Raw genomic sequence first — 20,932 nt, forward strand, 5'->3', positions numbered from 1 at the left:
GGAACTTCCATATGCTGCGGGAGTGGCCCTAGAAAAGGCAAAAAGACAAAAAAGAAAAAAAAAATTAAGCTCTCAGATTCACAACATGCTGAATTAGTCTGGAGATGCTACCTGGTGAGATCTCTTCCCTGCCCACTGTGCAGTGGCTAGTATTTATATTAGGCCTGCTGGCTGCTCTGATGGGGAAGTGATTGTCTTCCTGCATTATCAGGTGTTCAAAGGAAGTGATAAATGTGGACTTTGGGTCTCAGTTATTCTTCCCAAAACCCCAGCCACTCCTTTTCCAACTCAGATTTCTCAGTTGCCCTTTTACTTCTTTGCAGGAATTCCAACATGCTTCTTTGGTCAGTTTTATATAATTTATGATAAGGAAGCCCAAGAAATAGAATAACTACATATATTGCCTCTCAATTAATGATGACTCTTGTGACTTTCCTTAATCAGTGCTTTTCCTTAATCAGAGCTTCCCCCAACCCATTCCACCATCTCTCCATCCTTTCCTTCCTTTTTTTCTTTTCAAGTTGCATTTATTTCTGATTTGTCCTTCTAATTAATACCCACTGCTGCTACAGCTCTGCTACTTGAAAAAATGCTCTCTTAAGAAATAATCAGAAGGCCAAAAGTAAATACAAAATTGCTCTTAAAAGAGATTGGGGATATAAAATAAAATCTTAAAATACACATTTAATTTTATATAACTAATCAAAATACCATCTTGTAATTTAGAATGATTATATTGCTTTTTTTTTTTTTTTTTTTTTTTTTTTTTGTCTTTTGTCTTTTTAGGGCCGAACCTGTGACATATGGAGGTTCCCGGGCTTGGGATCAAATCGGAGCTGTAGCTGCCAGCCTACACCACAGCCATAGCAACGCCAGATCCAAGCTGTGTCTGCAACTATCACAGCTCACGGCAACGCCGAATCTTTAACCCACTGAGCAAGGCCAGGGATTGAACCCACAACCTCATGGTTCCTAGTAGGATTCGTTTCCACTGCGCCAGGACAGGAACTCCAACAATGATTATATTTTTTATTCATATTCCAGGTATTATTGCATTGAATCTGTATGAATTCTGGCAGCATGGTTAATAGAAAGTTTGAAAACATTTTTATAACTTTTCATTATGGAGATTTCCCCCTCTATCTCTAATAATCAAAACTTACCAGTCCTGGAGTTCCTGTCATGGCTTAGTGGGTTGAGAACCTAACATAATGTCTGTGAGGACATGAGCTCAATCCCTGGCCTTGCTCAGTGGGTTAAGGATCCAGTATTTCCACAAGCTGTGGCACAGGTCACAGATATGTCTCGTATCCAGCATTGCTGTGGCTATAATATAGACCATACCTGCAGCTCCAATTCGACCCTTAGCCTGGGAACTACCATATGCCACAGTTGCAGCCTTAAAAAAAAACTTGCCAGTCCTAACTCTTGTCGTCTTAGGACCCATCTCTGTCCTAAGCAAATCCGAAAACTGATAAATTAATGAGAAGTATTATTAGTACTGGCACAAGTTATCTTTCCAAAATCATATTTGTCTTTTCATTTTTTATTTATTTTTTATTTTCTTTACTTTTATTTTTTGTCTTTTTAGGACTGCATCCGTAGCATATGGAGGTTCCCAGGCTAGGGTCAAGTCGGAGCTGTAGCCACTGGCCTACACCACAGCCATAGCAACAACCAGATATGAGCCAAGTCTGCAACCTACACCACAGCTCATGGCAATGCTAGATCCTTAACTCACTAAGCAAGGCTAGGGATTAAATCTGTGTCCTCATGGATGCTAGTCAGATTCATTTCCGCTAAGCCATGATGGGAACTCCATGTCTTTTCATTTTTTCAATTGAAGTATAGTTAATTTACAATGTTGTATTAGTTTTAAGTGTACAGCAAAGTGATTCAGTTATACACATCTGTTCTTTTTTAGATTATAGGTTATTACAAGATATTGAATATTGTTCCCTGTACTATATACAGTAGGTCCTTGTTGTTTTTCTATTTTATATATAGTACTGTGCATATGTTAACCCCAAACTCTTAATTTATTCCCCCCACCTGATACCCACCTTGACAGCTGTAAGTTTATTTTCTATGTCTGTGAGTCTATTTCTGTTTTGTAAATACATTTGTATCACTTTTTAAGATTCCACATATAAGTGATATCATATGGTATTGTCTTTGACTTACTTCACTTAATGTGATAATCTCTAAGTCGATAATCTCTAGATCCATGTTGCTGCAAATGGCATTTGTATCACTTTTTAAGATTCCACATATAAGTGATATCCTATGGTATTCATCTTTGTCTGATTTACTTCACTTAATATGATTATCTCTAAGTCGATCCATGTTGCTGCAAATGGCATTATTTCATTCTTTTCTATGGCTGAGTATTACTCCATTGTTTATACGTACCACATCTTCTTTATCCTTCATCTGTAGATGAACATTTAATTTGCTTCCATATCTTGGCTATTATAAATGGTGTTGCTATGAGCATTGGGGTTCCAGTATCTTTTCAAATTAGAGTTTTCTCTGAATATAGGCCCAGGAGTGAGATTGTAGGATTATATGGTAACTCTATTTTAAGTTTTTTAATGAACCTGCATACTGTTCTCAATAGTGACTGCACCAATATACATTCCCACCAACAGTGTAGGAGAGTTCCTTTTTCTCTACACCATCTCCCGCATTTATTTGTAGACTTTTTAATGGTGGCCATTCTGACCAGTGTGAAAGAATACTTAATTGTAGTTTTGATTTGCATTTCTCTAATAATTAGCCATCTTGAGCATCTTTTCATGTGCTTGTTGGCCATCTTTATGTCTTCTTTGGAGAAATGTCTGTTTGGAGCTTGTGCCCATTTTTTGATTGGATTTTTTTATATTAAGTTGTATAAGCTGTTTGTATATTTTATTTTATTTTTTGTCCTTTTTTTTTTTTTTTTTTTTTTGCTATTTCTTGGGCCGCTGCCACGGCATATGGAGGTTCCCAGGTAACGGGTCGAATTGGAGCTGTAGCCACCGGCCTATGCCAGAGCCACAGCAACGCGGGATCCGAGCCGCGTCTGCAACCTACACCATAGCTCACGGCAACGCCGGATCGTTAACCCACTGAGCAAGGGCAGGGATCGAACCCGCAACCTCATGGTTCCTAGTCGGATTCATTAACCACTGCGCCACGACGGGAACTCCTGTTTGTATATTTTAGAAGTTAATCCCTGATTGGTAGCATCATTTGCAAGTATTTTCTACTAGTCCATAGGTTGTTTTTTTGTTTTGTTTATGGTTTCCTTTACTATGCAAAAGCATTTAAGTTTAACTAGGTCCCATTTCTTTGTTTTTGCTTTTATTTCCACTATTCTAGGAGACAGAGCCACAAAAATATTACTGTGATTTATATCAAAAAGTAATCTGCCTAGGTTTTCCTCTAGGAGTTTTATAGTATCTGGTCTTCCATTTAAGTCTTTAATCCATTTTGAATTTATTTTTGTATATGGTGTTAGAGAATATCTAACTTCATTCTTTTACATGTAGTTGTCCAGTTACATTTATCTTTTTAAAAATGTCATCAATACCTTTATTCAACGAAGCAATTAATTACTTCACCAATTAAAAGATATTGATAGAGGAGTTCCCATCATGGCTCAGTGGAAACAAATCTGACTGGCATCCATGAAGAGCAGGTTTGATCCCTGGCACCACTCAGTGGATTAAGGATCTACGGTTGCCATGAGCTGTGGTGTAGGTCACAGACACACCTCAGATCCCAAGTTGCTGTAGCTGTGGTATAGACCACCAGCTACAGTTCCAATTTGACCCCTAACCTGGGGACTTTCATATGGCTCAGGTACAGCCCTAAAAAGACAAAAAAAAAAAAAAAGATATTGATAGAGCAAATACAATGTGCTCGCTTAATAGTTCCTCACGATTCTCACAATCCTTAAAGAGGGTAAGCATACTTTTCTGTAAAAGGACAGACTGTAAATATTATGCTTCATAGACCACATAGAGTCTCTGTTGGATTTTTTTTTTTTTTTTTTTTTTTGCCACACCCATGGCATATGGAAGTTCCTGGGCCAAGGATCAAATCTGAGCCACAACTGAGACCTACACCATAGCTATGGCAACATCAGATCCTTTAACCCACTGCTTTGGGCCAGGGATCAAATCCACACCACCACAGAGATAACACCAGATCCTTAACCTGCACACCACAATGGGAACTCCTTGAATTTTTTTTTTTTTAATAGAACGCTTTAAAAATGTGAAAACCAGAGTTCCCTTGTGGCACAGCAGGTTAAGAATCCAGCATGTCACTGCAGGGGACTGGGTCACTGCTATGGCTAGGGTTCAGTCTCTGACCTGGGAACTTCTGCATGCCACGGTGCAGCCATAATTAATTAAAATGTACAAAAAGGAGTTCCATGGTCATTCAGTGGTTAAAGATCTGGTGTTGTCTCTGCTGTGGCTCATGTCACTGCTGTGGCCTGGGTTCAATCCTTGGCCCAGGAACTTCTGCATGCTGCAAGTGCAGCCAAAATTAAAAAATATTTAAATAAGTAAACAAAAATAAAAATGTGGGAACCATTCTTAGCTTGAAGACTGTACAAATGCTACACGGAGTATGGAAAGAGCAAATGAATACTGCAGTCACTGAGTGCTACAGATTCAGCTTCAGTGTGGACTGTGACAAATGATAAGTAAACAAATGCTTGTATACCAAGCTAAGTACTATGATTAGGTCAGACATAGTCAGGCTTAAGAAGTGGTAAAGAGGAATTTTGTATGGGGACCAGGAAGTAGCCAAGCTTGGCTGGGATGTATACTTCCTGTAAGAAAAAATAAAGCTGGAAAGGAATGCAGAGGGCAGGTGGGATTATGTATTTCATTTGGTTATCAGGGTAACCCCTGCAGAGGAATGACATTGCTTAGAATCCAGCGGCAGCCTCTTAATTGGTATTCCTTCCTCCCTGTCCTCCGTCTCCACACCCCAGTCAAAGGGGTCTTGGTACAATGCAAATCCGATTAAGTCCCTCCCCCTGTTCAAAACTCTTCGGTCATTTTCCACTGAACTTAAGATATTGTCAGAGTTCCCGTCGTGGCTCAGCGGTTAATGAACCCGACTAGTATCCATGAGGACTCAGGTTCAATCCCTGGCCTTGCTCAGTGGGTTAAGGATCCAGTGTTGCCATGAGCTGTGGTGTAGGTCACAGACAAGGCTCAGATCCCTTGTTGCTGTGGCTGTGGCATAGGCCAGCAGCTGTAGCTCCGACTCGACCCCTAGCCTGGGAATCTCCACATGTCCATATGCCATAGGTGCAGCCCTAAAAAGACAAAAGACAAATATATATATATTGTCCAAACTCCCTACCATAGTTTACAAGTCCCATCATGATCTGGCCCCTGCCTCCATCGCCTGTTAATGTTTATTTGCCAACTTTACTGATCTTCTGTAGTTCCTCAAATGCACAGCCTTTCTTGCCTTTGGATCTTCGTATTTGTGATTCTCAGTGTCTGCAACACTACTACCACCTCCACCCTCTTCTCCAACCTAGCTAAGTCCAAATCAGGCCTCTGTTCTCAGCTTCAGTGCAGCTTGCTTCAAGAGACTTTCCCTAGCCCATGCATTAGTTTGAATAACTTGTCAGTTTTTCCTGATAGAATGTACACTCTGTAAAGACAGGCAGTAATCATTGGGTATCTCAGTCACCATTGTAACCAAAGAATCTAGCTTACCACTGGTTCATAGTAGGTATTTAACAAATACTTGTTAACTAGATGAATGAATGTATGAATGAATGAATGGATGAAAATGGGACTTTATTTAAAAGGAAGCTTAGCTTGGTTATATGTTCTACAGTCAAGGAGGACAGTGAAGAGGTGGTGATAGAAGACCAGGCAGGAGAATTAGGCTACTAGGGACAGAAGGAATGGAAAGGGAGGGAGGGAGAAACGGGGGGAATGAAAATCACTAGAATTTAATGACTGACTGATTCGGTGTGGGAAACAAAAGAGAAGGAGAAATTGTTCTCCAAGCTGAGTAGGCCAACTGCATCATTAGAAAAAGGAGTCCCTGCTTGGAAGTGAGGGCCCAGGAATTGAAAAGGAAGGAATGGAGGAAATAGTTCAAATATATTTCAGCCCATTTTCCTCAGTCCTAACCAGTTAGCCATCCCAGGCGATCCTGCTGGCTCTAGTTACACTGAACCGGGCTAAAAAAAAATCCATTTAGCTGGAAAAGAAGCTAGAGTCCAAGTGGCCCTGGCATCTAAGACAGAGAGAAAGGCAAACTAGGATAGGCAGTTATGACGACAGAGTTACAGCGGCTGGGAGGCAACCATGAGGCTCTGGGCCCCATTAGAAGGGGTTTGGGGGAGTTCCCGTCGTGGCGCAGTGGTTAACGAATCCGACTAGAAACCATGAGGTTGCGGGTTCGATCCCTGCCCTTGCTCAGTGGGTTAACGATCCGGCGTTGCCGTGAGCTGTGGTGTAGGTTGCAGACGCGGCTCGGATCCCGCGTTGCTGTGGCTCTGGTGTAGGCTGGTGGCTACAGCTCCGATTCAACCCCTAGCCTGGGAACCTCCATATGCCGCGGGAGCGGCCCAAGAAATAGCAACAACAACAACAACAACAACAAAAAAAAAAAAAAAAAGAAGGGGTTTGGGTAGGCCTGGGCAGTTTGGAGCCATTGGTGGCTGAGAATGAAGGCTAGGAGCACCAGAGACCCAGAGCTATAAACCTGTGAACCAAGATGAAATGAAGTCACCACCAGCGAGCAAGGAGAATACAGTTCATGCTGCTGGCAGGATCAACCAGGCAGGAGACTTATTTCCAAAAAGAGGGCAGAGAGAGACCCAAACAGGAGAGAGAGGCAGTTTCAGCAAACTCTTACTGAGTGATGCTATATATCCAGCATTGTGCTAGCTTCTTTATTGAAAAGTTATTTCCATCTTTTATTAACTCTCTGAGGATTCCTCAGAACTAAAATTTCTACTCCTTTACAATGGGGATACTAAGCCTCAGAGAAATTAAGTAAAATGTCCAAGGCCACAGTGTAGTGAATGGGCTCCCATTACAGCAGCCTGGCCAAATTCTAGCCTGCTCCTACCAGTTTTGGTTGGAACAATAGTCTACATGCCTATTATATTCCAGAAGGAGCAGAGCCAAACAACTGGCCCCCACCCTCATTTTAAGTTTCTTAAACTTTTAATGCTCATTCTCCAGCATTAAAATCAAAACTAGGAGTTCCTGTCATGGCACAGTTGAAACGAATCTGACTAGGAACCATGAGGTGGTGGGTTCAATCCCTGGCCTCGCTCAGTGGGTTAAGGATCCCATGTTGTCATGGCTGTGGCTTAGGCTGGCAGCTGCAGCTCCAATTCAACCCCTAGCTTGGGAACTTCCATATGCTGCAGGTGCAGCCCTAAAAAGCAAAAATATATATATATTTTTTGTGCATATATATTACATATATATAATTTCAGAATATAACATCTATAAACATATGTCCATTGAACTTAGTGTGGTTAGCTAATGTTTACACCAGGCACTTCATTAACTCCTGATCCTATTTTAATTCCCAGCACACCATGTGTATTGGGTATAATAAGGTCTGTTTTCATTGATGAAGAAATTGAATCTCAGAATGATTAAGCAACTTGTCATCACATAGCTTGTAAGTGGTGAAGCCACATATGTTTGACTGCAGAGCCTTTGTTCTTTCAGCTGCACTGTTTTACCTCCTTTAAACAAAGAACTAAGTCTAATTGATGAGAATGACCTCATGAACACTTAGAGCCATGAAATGCTAAGCAATGTAGTATTTAGGGTAAGAGCTGGAGGAGTTCAGAAAAGGGTGAGAGCTATTTGGGCTTGTCTGAGACTGAAAGAGGACTGTGCTAGAGCTGGAACTGAGCTGCATATTTAAGCATGGTCTGGCTCCACTGAGAAAGGGAGAAACGTGACCAGGGGAGGGGAGAGAGTGGACAATGTTGTTGAAGCAAGAGCAAAGGCAAGGAGATGGAGTCAGTGTGACTGGTTCCACTGAGAAGAAGGAATGGGCTGGAGTGAAGAGGAAATGTAAAATGTGAGATAATTTAAAGGGTGGGAAAAATTTGGTAAGAGGATATAAAGGTCAGGAAAGAATGAGTCAGGAGTTCCCCTCCTGGTGCAGCAGAAACAAATCCAACTAGGAACCATGAGGTTGCAGGTTCGATCCCTGGCCTCGATCAGTGGGTTAAGGATCTGATGTTGCTGTGAGCTGTGATGTAGGTCACGGATGCAGCTCAGATCCAGGATTGCTGTGAGCTGTGGTGTAGGTCGAAGTCGTGGCTGGGACCCTGCGTGGCTGTGGCTGTGGCTATGGCTATAGAGTAGGCCGGCAGCTGTAGTTCTGATTCGACCCTTAGCCTGGGAACCTCCATATGCCATGGGTGCAGCTCTAAAAAGCAAAAAAAAAAAAAAAAAAAAAAAAGAAAAAGAAAAAAGAATGAGTCAAAGATTAAAACCAACATGATTGGACAAAGAGAGTATAGTGGAGCCAGACCATACTCACATTTAACTTATGCAAAGTCAACTGTATGTACTTAGTAAATGATTGAGAGAGGGGAGAGGAGCAATTTAAATATGCAGGTGATACTTCTCAACATCCCATCCAGGGAGCCTGTGCTCTGGGTAAGGAGATACTCACTCCAGAACTGGGAGCTGGGGATCTACTATTCCCTCAGCTGGTTCCTGTACATCTCTCTCAGAGTATGAACATTTCACTATGCTGGTGGTGTTCAAAGAAAAATATTTTTCTCATACAACATGACCCCTAAAGGCAAGCCAACTACTTATTCTGGTGTAAAATTAAAAAATAAATAAATAAAGCCATCATTTCCCAGCTGGAGGAAATTTGTACTCTGCACTTTTTTTTTCCATAGCTGTACCTGTGGCACATGGAAGTTCCCAGCCTAGGGGTCACATCAGACCTACAGCTGCAGACCTACACCACAGGCACAGGCAACACCAGATCTGAGCCAGATCTGTAACCTATGCCAGAGGTTGCAACAACCCACCAAATCCTTAACCCACTGATTGAGGCCAGAGATTAAACATGTATCCCCACGGATTCTTTTGATCCACAAGTGGAACTCCCTTGGAGTCTAACTTTAGACCTAACTAAGATGCAACTCCAGGGCAAATAACAAGGAAAATTATCCTTTAGAATCCGTTGAGAGTAACAGAAAACTCATAATAAATAAAGGGAATGTAATGGCTTACCTGATAAATTCAGATATGATGGGCTTCAGGCAAGTTCTACTCCAGTAGTTTAATTATGTTACCAATGTCCTTCCTTACTATATATCCAATCTGCCTTTTATTGTGTCACTTTTGTCCTAAAGCTGGCTTCCCTTTATAAGATGCCTGCCAACATTAACGAGGACTTCTGGCATTTTATTATATATTCAGTGAGAGAGAAAGAGCTTCCTTAAATAATCGGAAAGAGGCCTGGACTTCCTCTGGGCTATATCATCTTCAGTCACATCCCCATTCCTGAACCAACACTAGGAGGATGGGATGGGATTATACTGTTTGTCATGAATAAGTCAAGGCTTCCCCTGGATGTGGAGCTAAGATCACTGTCACCCAAAATATATATCTAGGAAATCCAGAATCCTCTTAGAAAGGAGGAAGATCATAGTTGATGCTAAAGAGGCAACTAACAATATTCTTTTCAGAAACCCACAAAGCCAGAAAAATGAAGAGCTTAGTTTAAGACAGGAGTATGTATCCAGTTGGCGTTTACCAAGTTACTGCTCTGAGCTGGTCACTGTGCCAGATACAGAGTCAGAGAAATAAGTAAAACATTGCTTCTCTCTCTCTTTTTTTAATCAAATGAGAGACAAATGCATAAACAATGTGACAAGGGATTTATTTGACAGAGAACAGCACAAAGTTCTGAGAGGGGAGAATGGAACAAATGACTACACCTCAGGCTTTCCTGATAAAGATTTGTTTGGTTTAACTATTGCTGACAGGGACTAGAAACCTCAGAGATCAAACTGCTTGGAGCTAGAAACCTTAGGGCCTCAAGAAATGTTTTGGGGAGTTCCCGTCGTGGCTCAGTGGTTAGTGAATCCGACTAGGAACCATGAGGTTTTGGGTTCAATCCCTGCCCTTGCTCAGTGGGTTAACGATCCGGCGTTGACCTGAGCTGTGGTGTAGGTCACAGACGTGGCTCGGATCCCGCGTTGCTGTGGCTCTGGTGTAGGCCGGCGGCTACAGCTCCAATTCGACCCCTAGCGTGGGAACCTCCATATGCAGTGGGAGCGGCCCTAGAAATGGCAAAAAGACAAAAAAAAAAAAAAGAAATGTTTTGGGCTTTAGGGACTGAGGAGCTATATTGTCCCACCACACACAAAAAAAGATACGACCTGCTTAAGAAACCCCTGTGTTGCCTTTCTGTTTTATATATTGGGATTCTGCAAGTCATAGTTCATTTGAAGAAGGTGTTCCCCTGCTAAATGAATGTAAACCATGTAAACCACTGTCCTAGCCCACCCCCCTCATTTTACCTTGAGTCCATCAAAAAAAAAAAAAAAAAAAAAAAGAATGGATTTGTCCCAAGTCACACATTTACTAATGGTTGAGCCAAGAGAAGAACTCAAAGCTCTGATTCTGATTCTGAGCTCAGTGCTCATTTCACTGGCTCAAGAAAATTGGTGGCCAGTTCATGACTGGCCAGTGCCTATTGATGAAAGGATCAGAAGGAATCAGAAGAGCGAGCTGAGAGAGATAGAGGATGGACTTCAAAAGGAAGGGACCGCCCCCTCCAGCTTCAACAAGTTTAGGAGGAGGTTGGGGCCTGGCTGGTTGAGTCCTTTTCTCTTGGAATGTAACAGAAATGGAGAAAAGTTTACTCTAGCCAATCTGAAGGCCAGGAGGAATAGGCTAGAAATTGCCAGGCTGAGCCCAGAAGTGGGCAGCATCAGCACAAACAGACTGTTTTATTCTCTTCTCACCTATTATCCCTCTGTGCCATGCCTATTATTCTCTGTGCCATACCTATCATGGCAGGGCACAGAGAATCTTGGAAACACAGCCTCAGCTTTTTCCCAGACCAGAAAGAACATGCACGGGGCAGGGGGTGGGGGTGGGGGGTTGCCATGTGCAGAGAAGATAAAGATGCTGCTGAAACTGTGAGTCCTAATTGAGCCTAACCTAGACATTCATGGGAAGAAATCCACTCTGGGATCTGTTAGCTTCATCAAAATCCAGCTAGCAATAAATCAATAAATCTAGTTAGCCTGTGTGAACAGGTCCATTCTATCCTCCTGACACAAACTTTACCTGCATTCATTTCCTCTGGGTGTCAGAATACAGCATAAGCAAATGATATACATGCTTGTCTGAATAAACAAGTTATCTCTGCATCTTTCTCATTAAGCTTTATTCTCTGCACTTTAGTATAAACCTCTGCCACTGTGAGGCATTTTTGGGGAACTTTCAACAACTCTGTCCAGGCATAAGATCTCCTGGGGCCAATGACTTAAAAAAAAAAAAAAGCACCCCACTTCCTGTAGGGCAGAGACCAGTTGCAATTGCAATGCATTCTTTTTCTCTTTGCTTCAATCTTCCTGCCTTCCTTGTCTTTCTCACTTCCTCTCTCATCTCTCCTCTTCTCTCTTCTTCCTTCATCAGTTCCCCTTCCCTGTCCTAAGCCTTGCTGGCCCTCCAGTTCCACTGGGACACTGGCATATGGAATGGGGTCGGAGCACCAGCCCAAAGGAACACAAAGAAAGCAGGAGGGCACATCCATTTGCCAGGACCCCTGACCCACCTGACTGACTTCTCTGTCTCACTCAGGCCTCCCAGGATGGATGTCACTCGCCTCCTCTTAGCTACCCTACTGGTATGCCTGTGCTTCTTCACTGCCTCCAGCCACCTGGCACCTGAGGAAAAGTCCAAAGATGAAAGAAGTCTAAGGAGCAACTCCTCCATGAACCTGTTGGATTTCCCTTCTGTCTCTATTGTGGGTAAGCAGCCTGGCCTGGGGCCCAGCCTCTGGGCTCTGGCCTATGAGAAGGGGCTGCAGGATGTTAAACACACTCCCTAAGCTGATACCAGGATCCATTACCAGGATCCATTGCCTAAGTCAGAACTCCTTCATGTTCATTCCTCAAAACCACCCTGGAGGAATAAAGTGCCCCTTAACTCGTTTAATTTGGGAGAGCCCTGCCTGCCACCCATCTAATATACAACTTAGCATGTTAGAGGCTCTGAGAAACCCTAAAGTCAAGACACTTGCTGAATATGGTTTAACTTGAGCATTTCTGAAACTTATTGAATCACAGAACTCTTTTCAATGGTAAAAATTTTAGGAAATGCTGCAGAATATTACCAAGTCAGGGATGAATAAGTCCTTTCATGTCAGGGTTGAGATTTGAGAATGACTGCTCAGGGAAAAATACCGGGGGCATTAGAGCCTGACATTGGAGATCTTGACTCCATCTGATAATAGTAATAATAATGCATGTACTTATTTTGTGCTAGGCACTATGAAGTGAGTATTATTTTCATTCCTATTTTATTTCACAGGTTAAAGAAATTAAGGCTTAAGAAAGTTAAGTAGCTCACATAGGGCACACAGTTCTTAATTGGCAGAGCCAGAATTCAAACCCAGGTGTTTACCGAGAACCTAAGTTCAAAACTAATATTCCTTACTGACTTGCCTCTCACTTAAAAAAGAGAATATTCTAGACATATCGGGGAAGGCACTGGGGCACATTAACAATGACTGTTCACCTTCAATGTGCCACACTTTCCACTTTAAAAACATATCTCATTTATCCTCAAGACAGCTCTTCAAGGTAGGTATTACAATACCCTGCTTGCAGATGAGAAAACTGAGTCATAAAGAGGTTAAGTAGGTTGCCCCAAACCACAAAGCTGTTATATGGCAGTCAGGATTCAATCAGGTATGCCAAAACTCTGAGAAATGAGAACTAGAATTATAAGAAATACAAGTCCATCCATCTACAAGACACTGAGTCCCTTTTCCAGGGCCTTCTTAGATTTCCCCTTTGCTTTCCCTCAGAAGACTCTTAACTCTCAGTACCTGGCCCCAGGTCAACAGCCAGGCTAACAAACATCTGCTGGCCTAAGTCCCAAGATGTGATCTATCCAGTTAACCTTTCATCCTCTCCCCAGCCCTGGGGCTTCCCGGAGCCCCCTCTGCTCCTCCCACTTCATTGCAGCTCAGGGTCCTCAGAAACTGACTTTGCTCGTTTTGTCTATCTTTGAAGCACTGAACAAGAAATCCAAAAAGATCAGCAGAAAAGAAGCGAAGAAGAGATCTTCCAAGGTAGGCCTGGGAGTTCTCATTGTGGGGTTGAGACTAGGCTTAAAAGGGAGAACCCCTCAAACCCTAGCTAAGAACTAAAAGATTTTTCCTGCCTACATCCCAAAGAAACTGAAAGCTACCAAAAAACTTCCTGGCCTCCAGCCCTGAACCAGACCCCAGAAGCTGAGCTTCGCTAGGCAAGATGGCTTATCTGCTAAAAAGCATCTTCCTATACTAGCTTACACTCTACCTAAAATTTCACCATCACTCTTCTTTCGGATTAATGAATGTTTCCCAAACCTCAGTCATTTCAGAACCATTTCTACAATTTTTGCCATATCTGAGTTTCACCAAGTTATTTAATATATTTGTTTAAAGTGAAAACTTAAAACATTATATAACTGTTATAGAAAACCATATCACTTGGCATTAATAGAAAGTAACTATAAAAATAAGTAAAATGAAAACTTTTTTAGTGAATTTTAGCTGGTTGGTGTTGCCTGCCAAAGCTCTAAATCTGAGGCTTGCTGTGTTAAAATGAAGATGAATTCCAGTCATGGCACGCAGAAACAAATATGACTAGGAACCATGAGGTTGCTAGTTCGATCTCTGGTCTTCTCAGTGGGTTAAGGATCCGGCATTGCCATGAGCTGCGGTGTAGGTCACAGACATGGCTCGGATCTGGTGTTGCTGTGGCTGTGGTGTAGGCCAGCAGCTGTAACTCCAATTAGCCCCCTAGCCTAGGAACTTCCATATGCTGCAGATGCAGCCCTAAAAAAAAGAAGCCAAAAAAAAAGAAGAAGAAGAAGATGAGAAAGTGTTGGGAAAGCATTAAGGATATATTGACATCAAAATGAGCCTTGCAAGTTGAAAGACATTATTGAAAAAAAGAATCCTTTCTCACTATATGATTCCCATCATTTAATATTCATGTATCACCTAAAATCATACTATCATGTACAGGTTCCCACACTTTGGGAAATACTAGACTAAGGCATTTTGAAATGCACACATTATCCCTATTTTGGTATGCTTCATTTTTTCAGAGCAACTGTAATCAGAGCAGGGAGTGCTGAACTAGGGATTGGGAAGGAATAAAATCTGGCACTGGGTGATCACAATAAAGTTTCTGCTCTTCAGGCCTTCTGTAAACGAGTAGATCAGATGATTGACAGAATTGTAAAATCTATTTATATGCTGGGTGCTGGGACTATAGTAGTGAATGAGAGACATTGCTGTTCTCATGGAGTTTACACTCTTCTGGGGAAAATAGGAGAACAGCAAGTAAACTAATAAATAGGTAAGATAAACTCAGATAATGATAAACACCATGAAGGAATTAAAGCATGGTGATGAGATAGAGAGAAGGGAAGAGTGGTCAGGGAAGTTCTCTAGAAGAGAGCAGCACTTAAAGACTGAGAAAGTCAGTAATCTTAAACAGCAATGCCCAATAGAAATGCTACATGAGCCACATATACAATTTAAAATTTTCTAGTAGCCACGTTTTAAAAAGTAAAAAAAGGAGTTCCCTAGTAGCTTAGCGGGTTAAGGATCTGGCATCACATCTGTGACTCAGGTCACTGCTGTGGCACAGGTTTGTTTAATCCCTGACCCAGGAACTTCTGCATGCTGAGCACACAGCCAAAAAAAAGAAAGAAATTTGTAAAAAAAGTAAAACAGGTGCAATTAATGTTAATATTTTATTTAACCCAATTGATCCAAAATATTATCATTTGAATATGTATTCAGTATAAAAAGTTATTAAGATATTTTATATTAGGAGATCCTGTCGTGGCACAGTGGAAACAAATCCCACTAGGAACCATGAGGTTGCTGGTTCAATCACTGGCCTCCCTCGATGGATCAAGGATCTGGCCATTGTGAGCTGTGGTGTAGTCGAAGACGCAGCTTGGATCCCCTGTTGCTGTGGCTGTGGTGTAGGCCAGCAGCTGTAGCTCTGAATAGACCCCTGGCCTGGGAATCTCCATATGCTGCCCTAAAAAAAAAAAAAAAAAAAAGATATTTTACATTTTTTTCCTGTAATGAGTCTTTTGTAATGAGAGTGACTTACACTCTCAATTCCGATGCTAATTTTTTTTTTTTTTTTTTTGTCTTTTTGCCTTTTATTGAGCCGCTCCCCAGGCATATGGAGGTTCCCAGGCTAGGGGTCGAATTGGAGCTGTAGCCACCGGCCTACACCACAGCCACAGCAACACGGGATCCAAGCCGCATCTGTGACCTACACCACAGCTCACGGCACGGCATCACCGGATCCTAAACCCACTGAGCAAGGCCAGGGATCGAACCCGCAACCTCATGGTTCCTAGTCGGATTCGTTAACCACTGTGCCACGATAGGAACTCCTGGATGCTAATTTTTTTATGCTTAAACTAGAGCTATAGTGCTAACAAAACAAAGTTGTTGTTTCCCCCAATAAAGAGGAAAATATTTTACAGTATTTTCAGCTTTAAATTTTAAATTAACTAAAGTTAAATTTGAAAACTCATTTCCTCCCTTGCACTAGACACATTTCAAGAACTCAGTAGCCACATATGGCTAGTGGTTGCCTGTTATTGGACAGCACAGCAAAGAATGTCCCCAGGAAAGGGGGTAGCAAACTCAAGGCTCCTGCAGCAGGAACTCATTTACTGTGTTCTGTGCACAGAAGGCAGGCCGGTGGGGAGGTGTGGTAAAGACAGGTGGGAGAACTGGGCCGGCCAGAGAACTTCAGAGACCAAAGTAAAGTTTATGTTTCATTCTAAGCGCAAAGAGTAACCGCGGGGCAAGGCGGGGTGGGGGTAGCTTTAAGCCATCATAGATCTTCCAAGAGGTCCCTTTTGCGCACTGGAAGATGGACTGTAAGGAGGAAAGAGAACAGACAGTGGCCTCCCACTGCTACCCAGGGTAGCTGCGCTAGTGAAGAAGTGGATAGCCTCCTGATCTGTTGTGAAGGTAGAACTAACAGGGATTCGGATACACCAAAAGGGGAAGAAAAAGAGACGGTAGTTTAAAACCGTGGAGCTGAGTGGGATCCCCTACTGAGAGAAGAGGGCCAAATCGAAGCCAGTTAAATTTTGATGAGGATAGAGGCAGGTGGGGCAAGGAATTCCCAGGCAGAGGTGAGGAAGAGTGGGGACGGGCGGAGGTGGACGGCTTGGGCAGCCCCGGCGTTTCCCCACAGAAAAAGGCTTCGATGAAGAAGGTGGCACAGCCCCGGCCCCCGCGGCCTGCCCCCTGCGTGGCCAACCGCGACAGCTGCAAGCCTCCGGCGCTCGCCTGCTGCGACCCGTGCGCCTTCTGCCAGTGCCGCTTCTTCCGCAGTGCCTGCTCCTGCCGCGTGCTCAACCCCACCTGCTGAGCGCGCCTGCCTCCCGGTGGCTGGCGCGGCAGGGCCAGGTTCCCCAGACCTGGGGGACCCTCTGGGGCGCTTGATCTCCAGTAGGTGTGGCTTCCTAGGAACGGGTGCGGGTGTGGCTACTGACGTTGGGGCGGAGCTTTCAGGAGGAGGGGCTTCAAGGAGACTGGGCGTGGGCTCTGCTAAATTCCAAATACACGCAGGCTGCTCGAAGGTGTGTGGCTGTTTCTTTAAAGAATCCGAAAGCTCCTTTTCCCTTCGCGGGGTCTCCTTCACCGCCGAAGTCCCGCCGGCTGCGCGCTTGCTCTTTCCCAGGCCAGTGGAAACCCAGTTACCGGCCCTGAGACTGCTCTCCTGGTAAGCGCTTTTCCGGGTCTGGCCGCGGGAGACGTGCTGCCCCCTATTTTTAAGCCTGGGAACACCCGAAGCTGCTTTCAAAACGAGGAAGGCAGAAAAAAGCCTTTAAGGAACTGCCATTCAGCCTTTCACCCTTTCCCCCTTCTAAGGAGCTCCTCCTATCGCCGAAAAAACAAGAATGGCTACAACTCCATACAGAGTGTCACTGGGCTGTCTGTCCTAAGAGGTCTGCGGATACAACCGGGGTAGCTGGTCGTGACTGGGCATTACCATAGGTCCCTAAAGCCAGAAGGCTTTGGCCTGAGGATCCTAGAACCTTAAGAGACTTCCCAAAAAAGGTTACACTAAGAAACAAGTAAAGGGGGTCGATACTACTTTACTACAAGTAAAGGGGGTCTACTGGAAGCTCTGAGGACCTCAAAGAATCAAGGAAAATCCATACAACAGGCCTCAGAAAGGATAGGACCCTGAAGGACATGGAAAGAGCCAGGACAAAGAAACAAATGAGCAGTGTTTTCAGGGCAAGACTATGGAATAAGTCACCTCTAACCACTTCAGTTCTTGCATGGACCAGTCATAATTCAAATTCCCAAGAGAGAAAACCTGATTGAGTTTCTCCCACTCCCAAGCTGAACATTGACCATAGGTCCCCAGGCATTTTTAATTCTGACAGCCTAGAGTTTGGGCTCTAACAAGTAGGCAACAGGTGTTCAGGAATCCTTCCTCACTACCTACCCTAGCCATTTCAGTTCTTACATAGACACATTCATAATTCAGATTCCCAAGAGAGATAATTTGACCTGAAGTGGTGCCCAGGAAAGGGTGACTCATTTTGATAGACAGTCTCACAAAGTCTATTCATAATGTGGGAGGGATAATTCGCCAATAAAAAAATAAATAAAAAATTAGTTGCTAGAGGGTAAAATCCCCAACTGGCCACCATGAGAAGCTGAACTCTGGATTTAGTCTGCAGACACCTTCAGCACCAGAAATTCTACATCATAATCTGAAGCAATGGTTTTAATTTTTTTTTAGGAGAGGTACTCTTTCCTCAGTTGAATTCTTAAGGGGGAAACTTCATTATATAATACACATTAAAACAGTTTTAAGGAGTTCCTTTGTGGTGCAGTGGGTTAAGGATCCAGTGTTGTCACTGCAGTGGGCTGGGTTGCTGCTTTGGCATGGGTTTGATCCCAGGCCTGGAAACTTCCACATGCTGTGGGCACAGCCAAAACAAAAAACAAAGAAACAGCTTTAAGTTACTATAATGTTATAAGGATGCACACAAAAAATTGAAATTGGAGATTAGAGATTAATAGTTGCCCTCTCATCAGCTTCAACAACCAGTTTGTTTCCATCTTTTGTTTTCATTGCACAGTACCCCAAAAGGTCCAATTCACACAGAGTTGTTTCAAAAAAGTTTCAGCAGCTCATCCTGTGACCTCAGAAGTCTTCTATTAAACAGAAACAGCAAGAGGTTTTTTCCAAAATCTAGTCCAGATGGGCTCCAACATGTTAAGAGTTGGTGCCTCGCACATTTAAACATGTATGTTTTTATCACATCCTTTAAATGGCTTCAAAGTTTTTAAAAGTAGAAATTGAAGTTTATGTTTCTACAGAAACAGTATACTTCAAAAACCACTATCCTTAGAGGTAGCTGGTCCTCAGGACCTCAGATCTCTTCTTGGTTTGTGGACCATGGACCAATCTAATTGGCAATCTTTGGATCCTTATTCTAAGTTCCTCTGTTTGAACAACCACACAGATCTAGCATCCTTCCACTGTCAGGAAATTACCCTCAGTCATACAGTGGGAACGTTATGAAGGAATTTAACTCCAAAAACCAATTTCTATGTGTGAAGGGGACAGGATAGGTAAAGAAAAGAATGTGGTCTTAATTGAATGAACCAAACCATCTGTAGTTAATTTCAGATTAGTCTAGAATAAACTTGTTCCTCCCTTTCTTCTTCCATGCATCAAGTATATTTTTTATGAGGCATAGGGTGTGTGTGTGGAGGGCCTGGAGGTGCAGCAGGAATGTCTTCTGTTTTCTCAGTTAAATCATCAGAATATTTATGTTCACTCCAGGAAGGAGTTTTATACTGATGGCTTACGGAATAGCAGTAGCTATTGTCAGCTCTCCTAGCTGGCTGTGGGAATTGTAGTCTGAGAGTTGGCACCACCTGATGGTGGTGAAAATGACAATGACGATTACAATGATGACTGTACCTTCTTGTTATCTGGGGAGCCCAGCAAATAGCTTCATGCCTTTGACTTATGAAGGTTTTTACATCTTTTAGAGCTCCTCTTTAGAATTCCTGGGCCCAATGGCTGCATAGACTACCAGAGCTATAATAAAAACAACTACTAAGGAAAATTAATATAATCATGATGATGATAAAAAATAACCTTCCCAAATTACCTAATTTGGTGAAAGCACATTTACAAGCCATTGAGTGAGCTGATTCCTCCCCAAATCAAAAAGTAGAGCCTTGGAGGAGTTCCCATTGTGGCTCAGCGGTTAACGAACCCAACTAGTATCCATGAGGATGCGGTCGATCCCTGGCCTCGCTCAGGATCAGGCATTGCTGTGAGCTATGGTGTAGGTCACAGATGCAGCTCGGATCCCAAGTTGCTGTGGCTGTGGTGTAGGACAGCAACTGTGGCTCCAATTTGACCCTTAGCCAGGAAATTTCCACATGCCACGGGTGCGGCCCTAAAAAGATCCCAGCACCTCTAGCCTAGCAAGGCCCTTCCACCACAGCCTACCACATGAAGGTGGGCAGAGGGGCTTCATATACAGGAATAAGCTCTGGCCTGGAGGCAAGGAGCAAACAGGATACCTCGATCTGCAGGGTGACTCTGGACATCACTTAAACTCTGGGCATGCATTTCTCCATGTAGCAAATGCTGGATTTGGCTCTTTGGATGCTCTAAGGTCCTTGAGTTCTGAGATCCTATGATTTTTTTTTTTTTTTTTCTTTTTAGGGTCACATGTACAGCATATGGAAGTTCCCAGACTAGGGGTCAAATCCAAGCTGTAGCTGCCAGCCTACGCCACAGCCACAGCAACACAGAATCCCAGCTGCATCTGCAATCTACACCACAGCTCACAGCAGTGCAGATACTTAACCCATTACCCGCTAAGCCACAATAGGAACTCCTGGTTTTTGTAAAGTACTGTCTAATTTTCTAAATATTCTAAATGCTCTGCCTTCGCAACAGCCCCCTCCTACCCTTGGGTGCCTGACACAACTCTGAAAACTTAACATAACACTCTTTATAGGAGTTCCCTGGTGGCCTGGTGGGTTACAGATCCAGCATTGTCACTGCTGTGGCTCAGATCACTGCTATGGCACGGGTTTGATCCTGGCCTGGAAACTTGCGAGTGCCATGGGCACAGCCAGAAAAAAAAAAACCAACTTTTTATATATCTCAAAACTGACCCTCAAAACAACCATCTGAGGTATATATTTCTGTCCCTGCCCAAAGTCACATGGTGAGTTAACAGCAGACCCAGGTCTCCTTCAAAGCCCAATCCATAAAACCCTCCAGTCCTTAACCTCACTTTCTGGGGAAATAAAAATAAAAATCCAATCAAGTCAGATACTACAGGACCCTTAGCCAATTCCTTCTTTCCTCATGAAGCCCAGATATCAGGAGTGGAGGTGGAGAAGCAGGAGACACATCAACTTTTATTCCGGGTACCTAGTCAGTGTCACACATGTGACAGATTAGCAGGCCTGAGATCAGAGGTAAGGCTGAGACCAGATGTGAAAGCAGAGGGTGTTTTGTTTTTTGTTTTTTTTGAAGAAAGATTCTGAGATCTGGCAGATCATCTCGTAAGAGGAAAGGAAAAGTCCAGGATAACAAAAACCAGAACCCCCTAGGGGA

The 20,932-nt window shown here is 43.2% G+C and overlaps 1 protein-coding gene across 12 annotated transcripts in view; it reads left to right on the forward strand.

Moving 5' to 3' along the window:
• Positions 1-16,894, forward strand: part of ASIP (agouti signaling protein) — a 177,591-nt gene extending 160,697 nt beyond the window's left edge. For all 12 annotated transcript variants that reach the window (XM_085002864.1, XM_005672859.4, NM_001011647.1 and 9 more), the window contains 3 exon segments: positions 11,850-12,019; positions 13,289-13,347; positions 16,508-16,894. In XM_085002864.1, coding sequence (XP_084858990.1) covers positions 11,850-12,019; positions 13,289-13,347; positions 16,508-16,684 — 406 coding nt within the window. In that variant the 3' untranslated portion in view covers positions 16,685-16,894.
• The last annotated feature ends 4,038 nt before the right edge of the window (positions 16,895-20,932 follow it).

The sequence above is a fragment of the Sus scrofa genome, chromosome 17 (assembly GCF_054392235.1).
Source record: "Sus scrofa isolate SSC_HxYL_T2T_F1_AM1 chromosome 17, Sscrofa_HxYL_maternal_Yorkshire_Landrace_v2.0, whole genome shotgun sequence".
NCBI lineage: Eukaryota > Metazoa > Chordata > Mammalia > Artiodactyla > Suidae > Sus > Sus scrofa.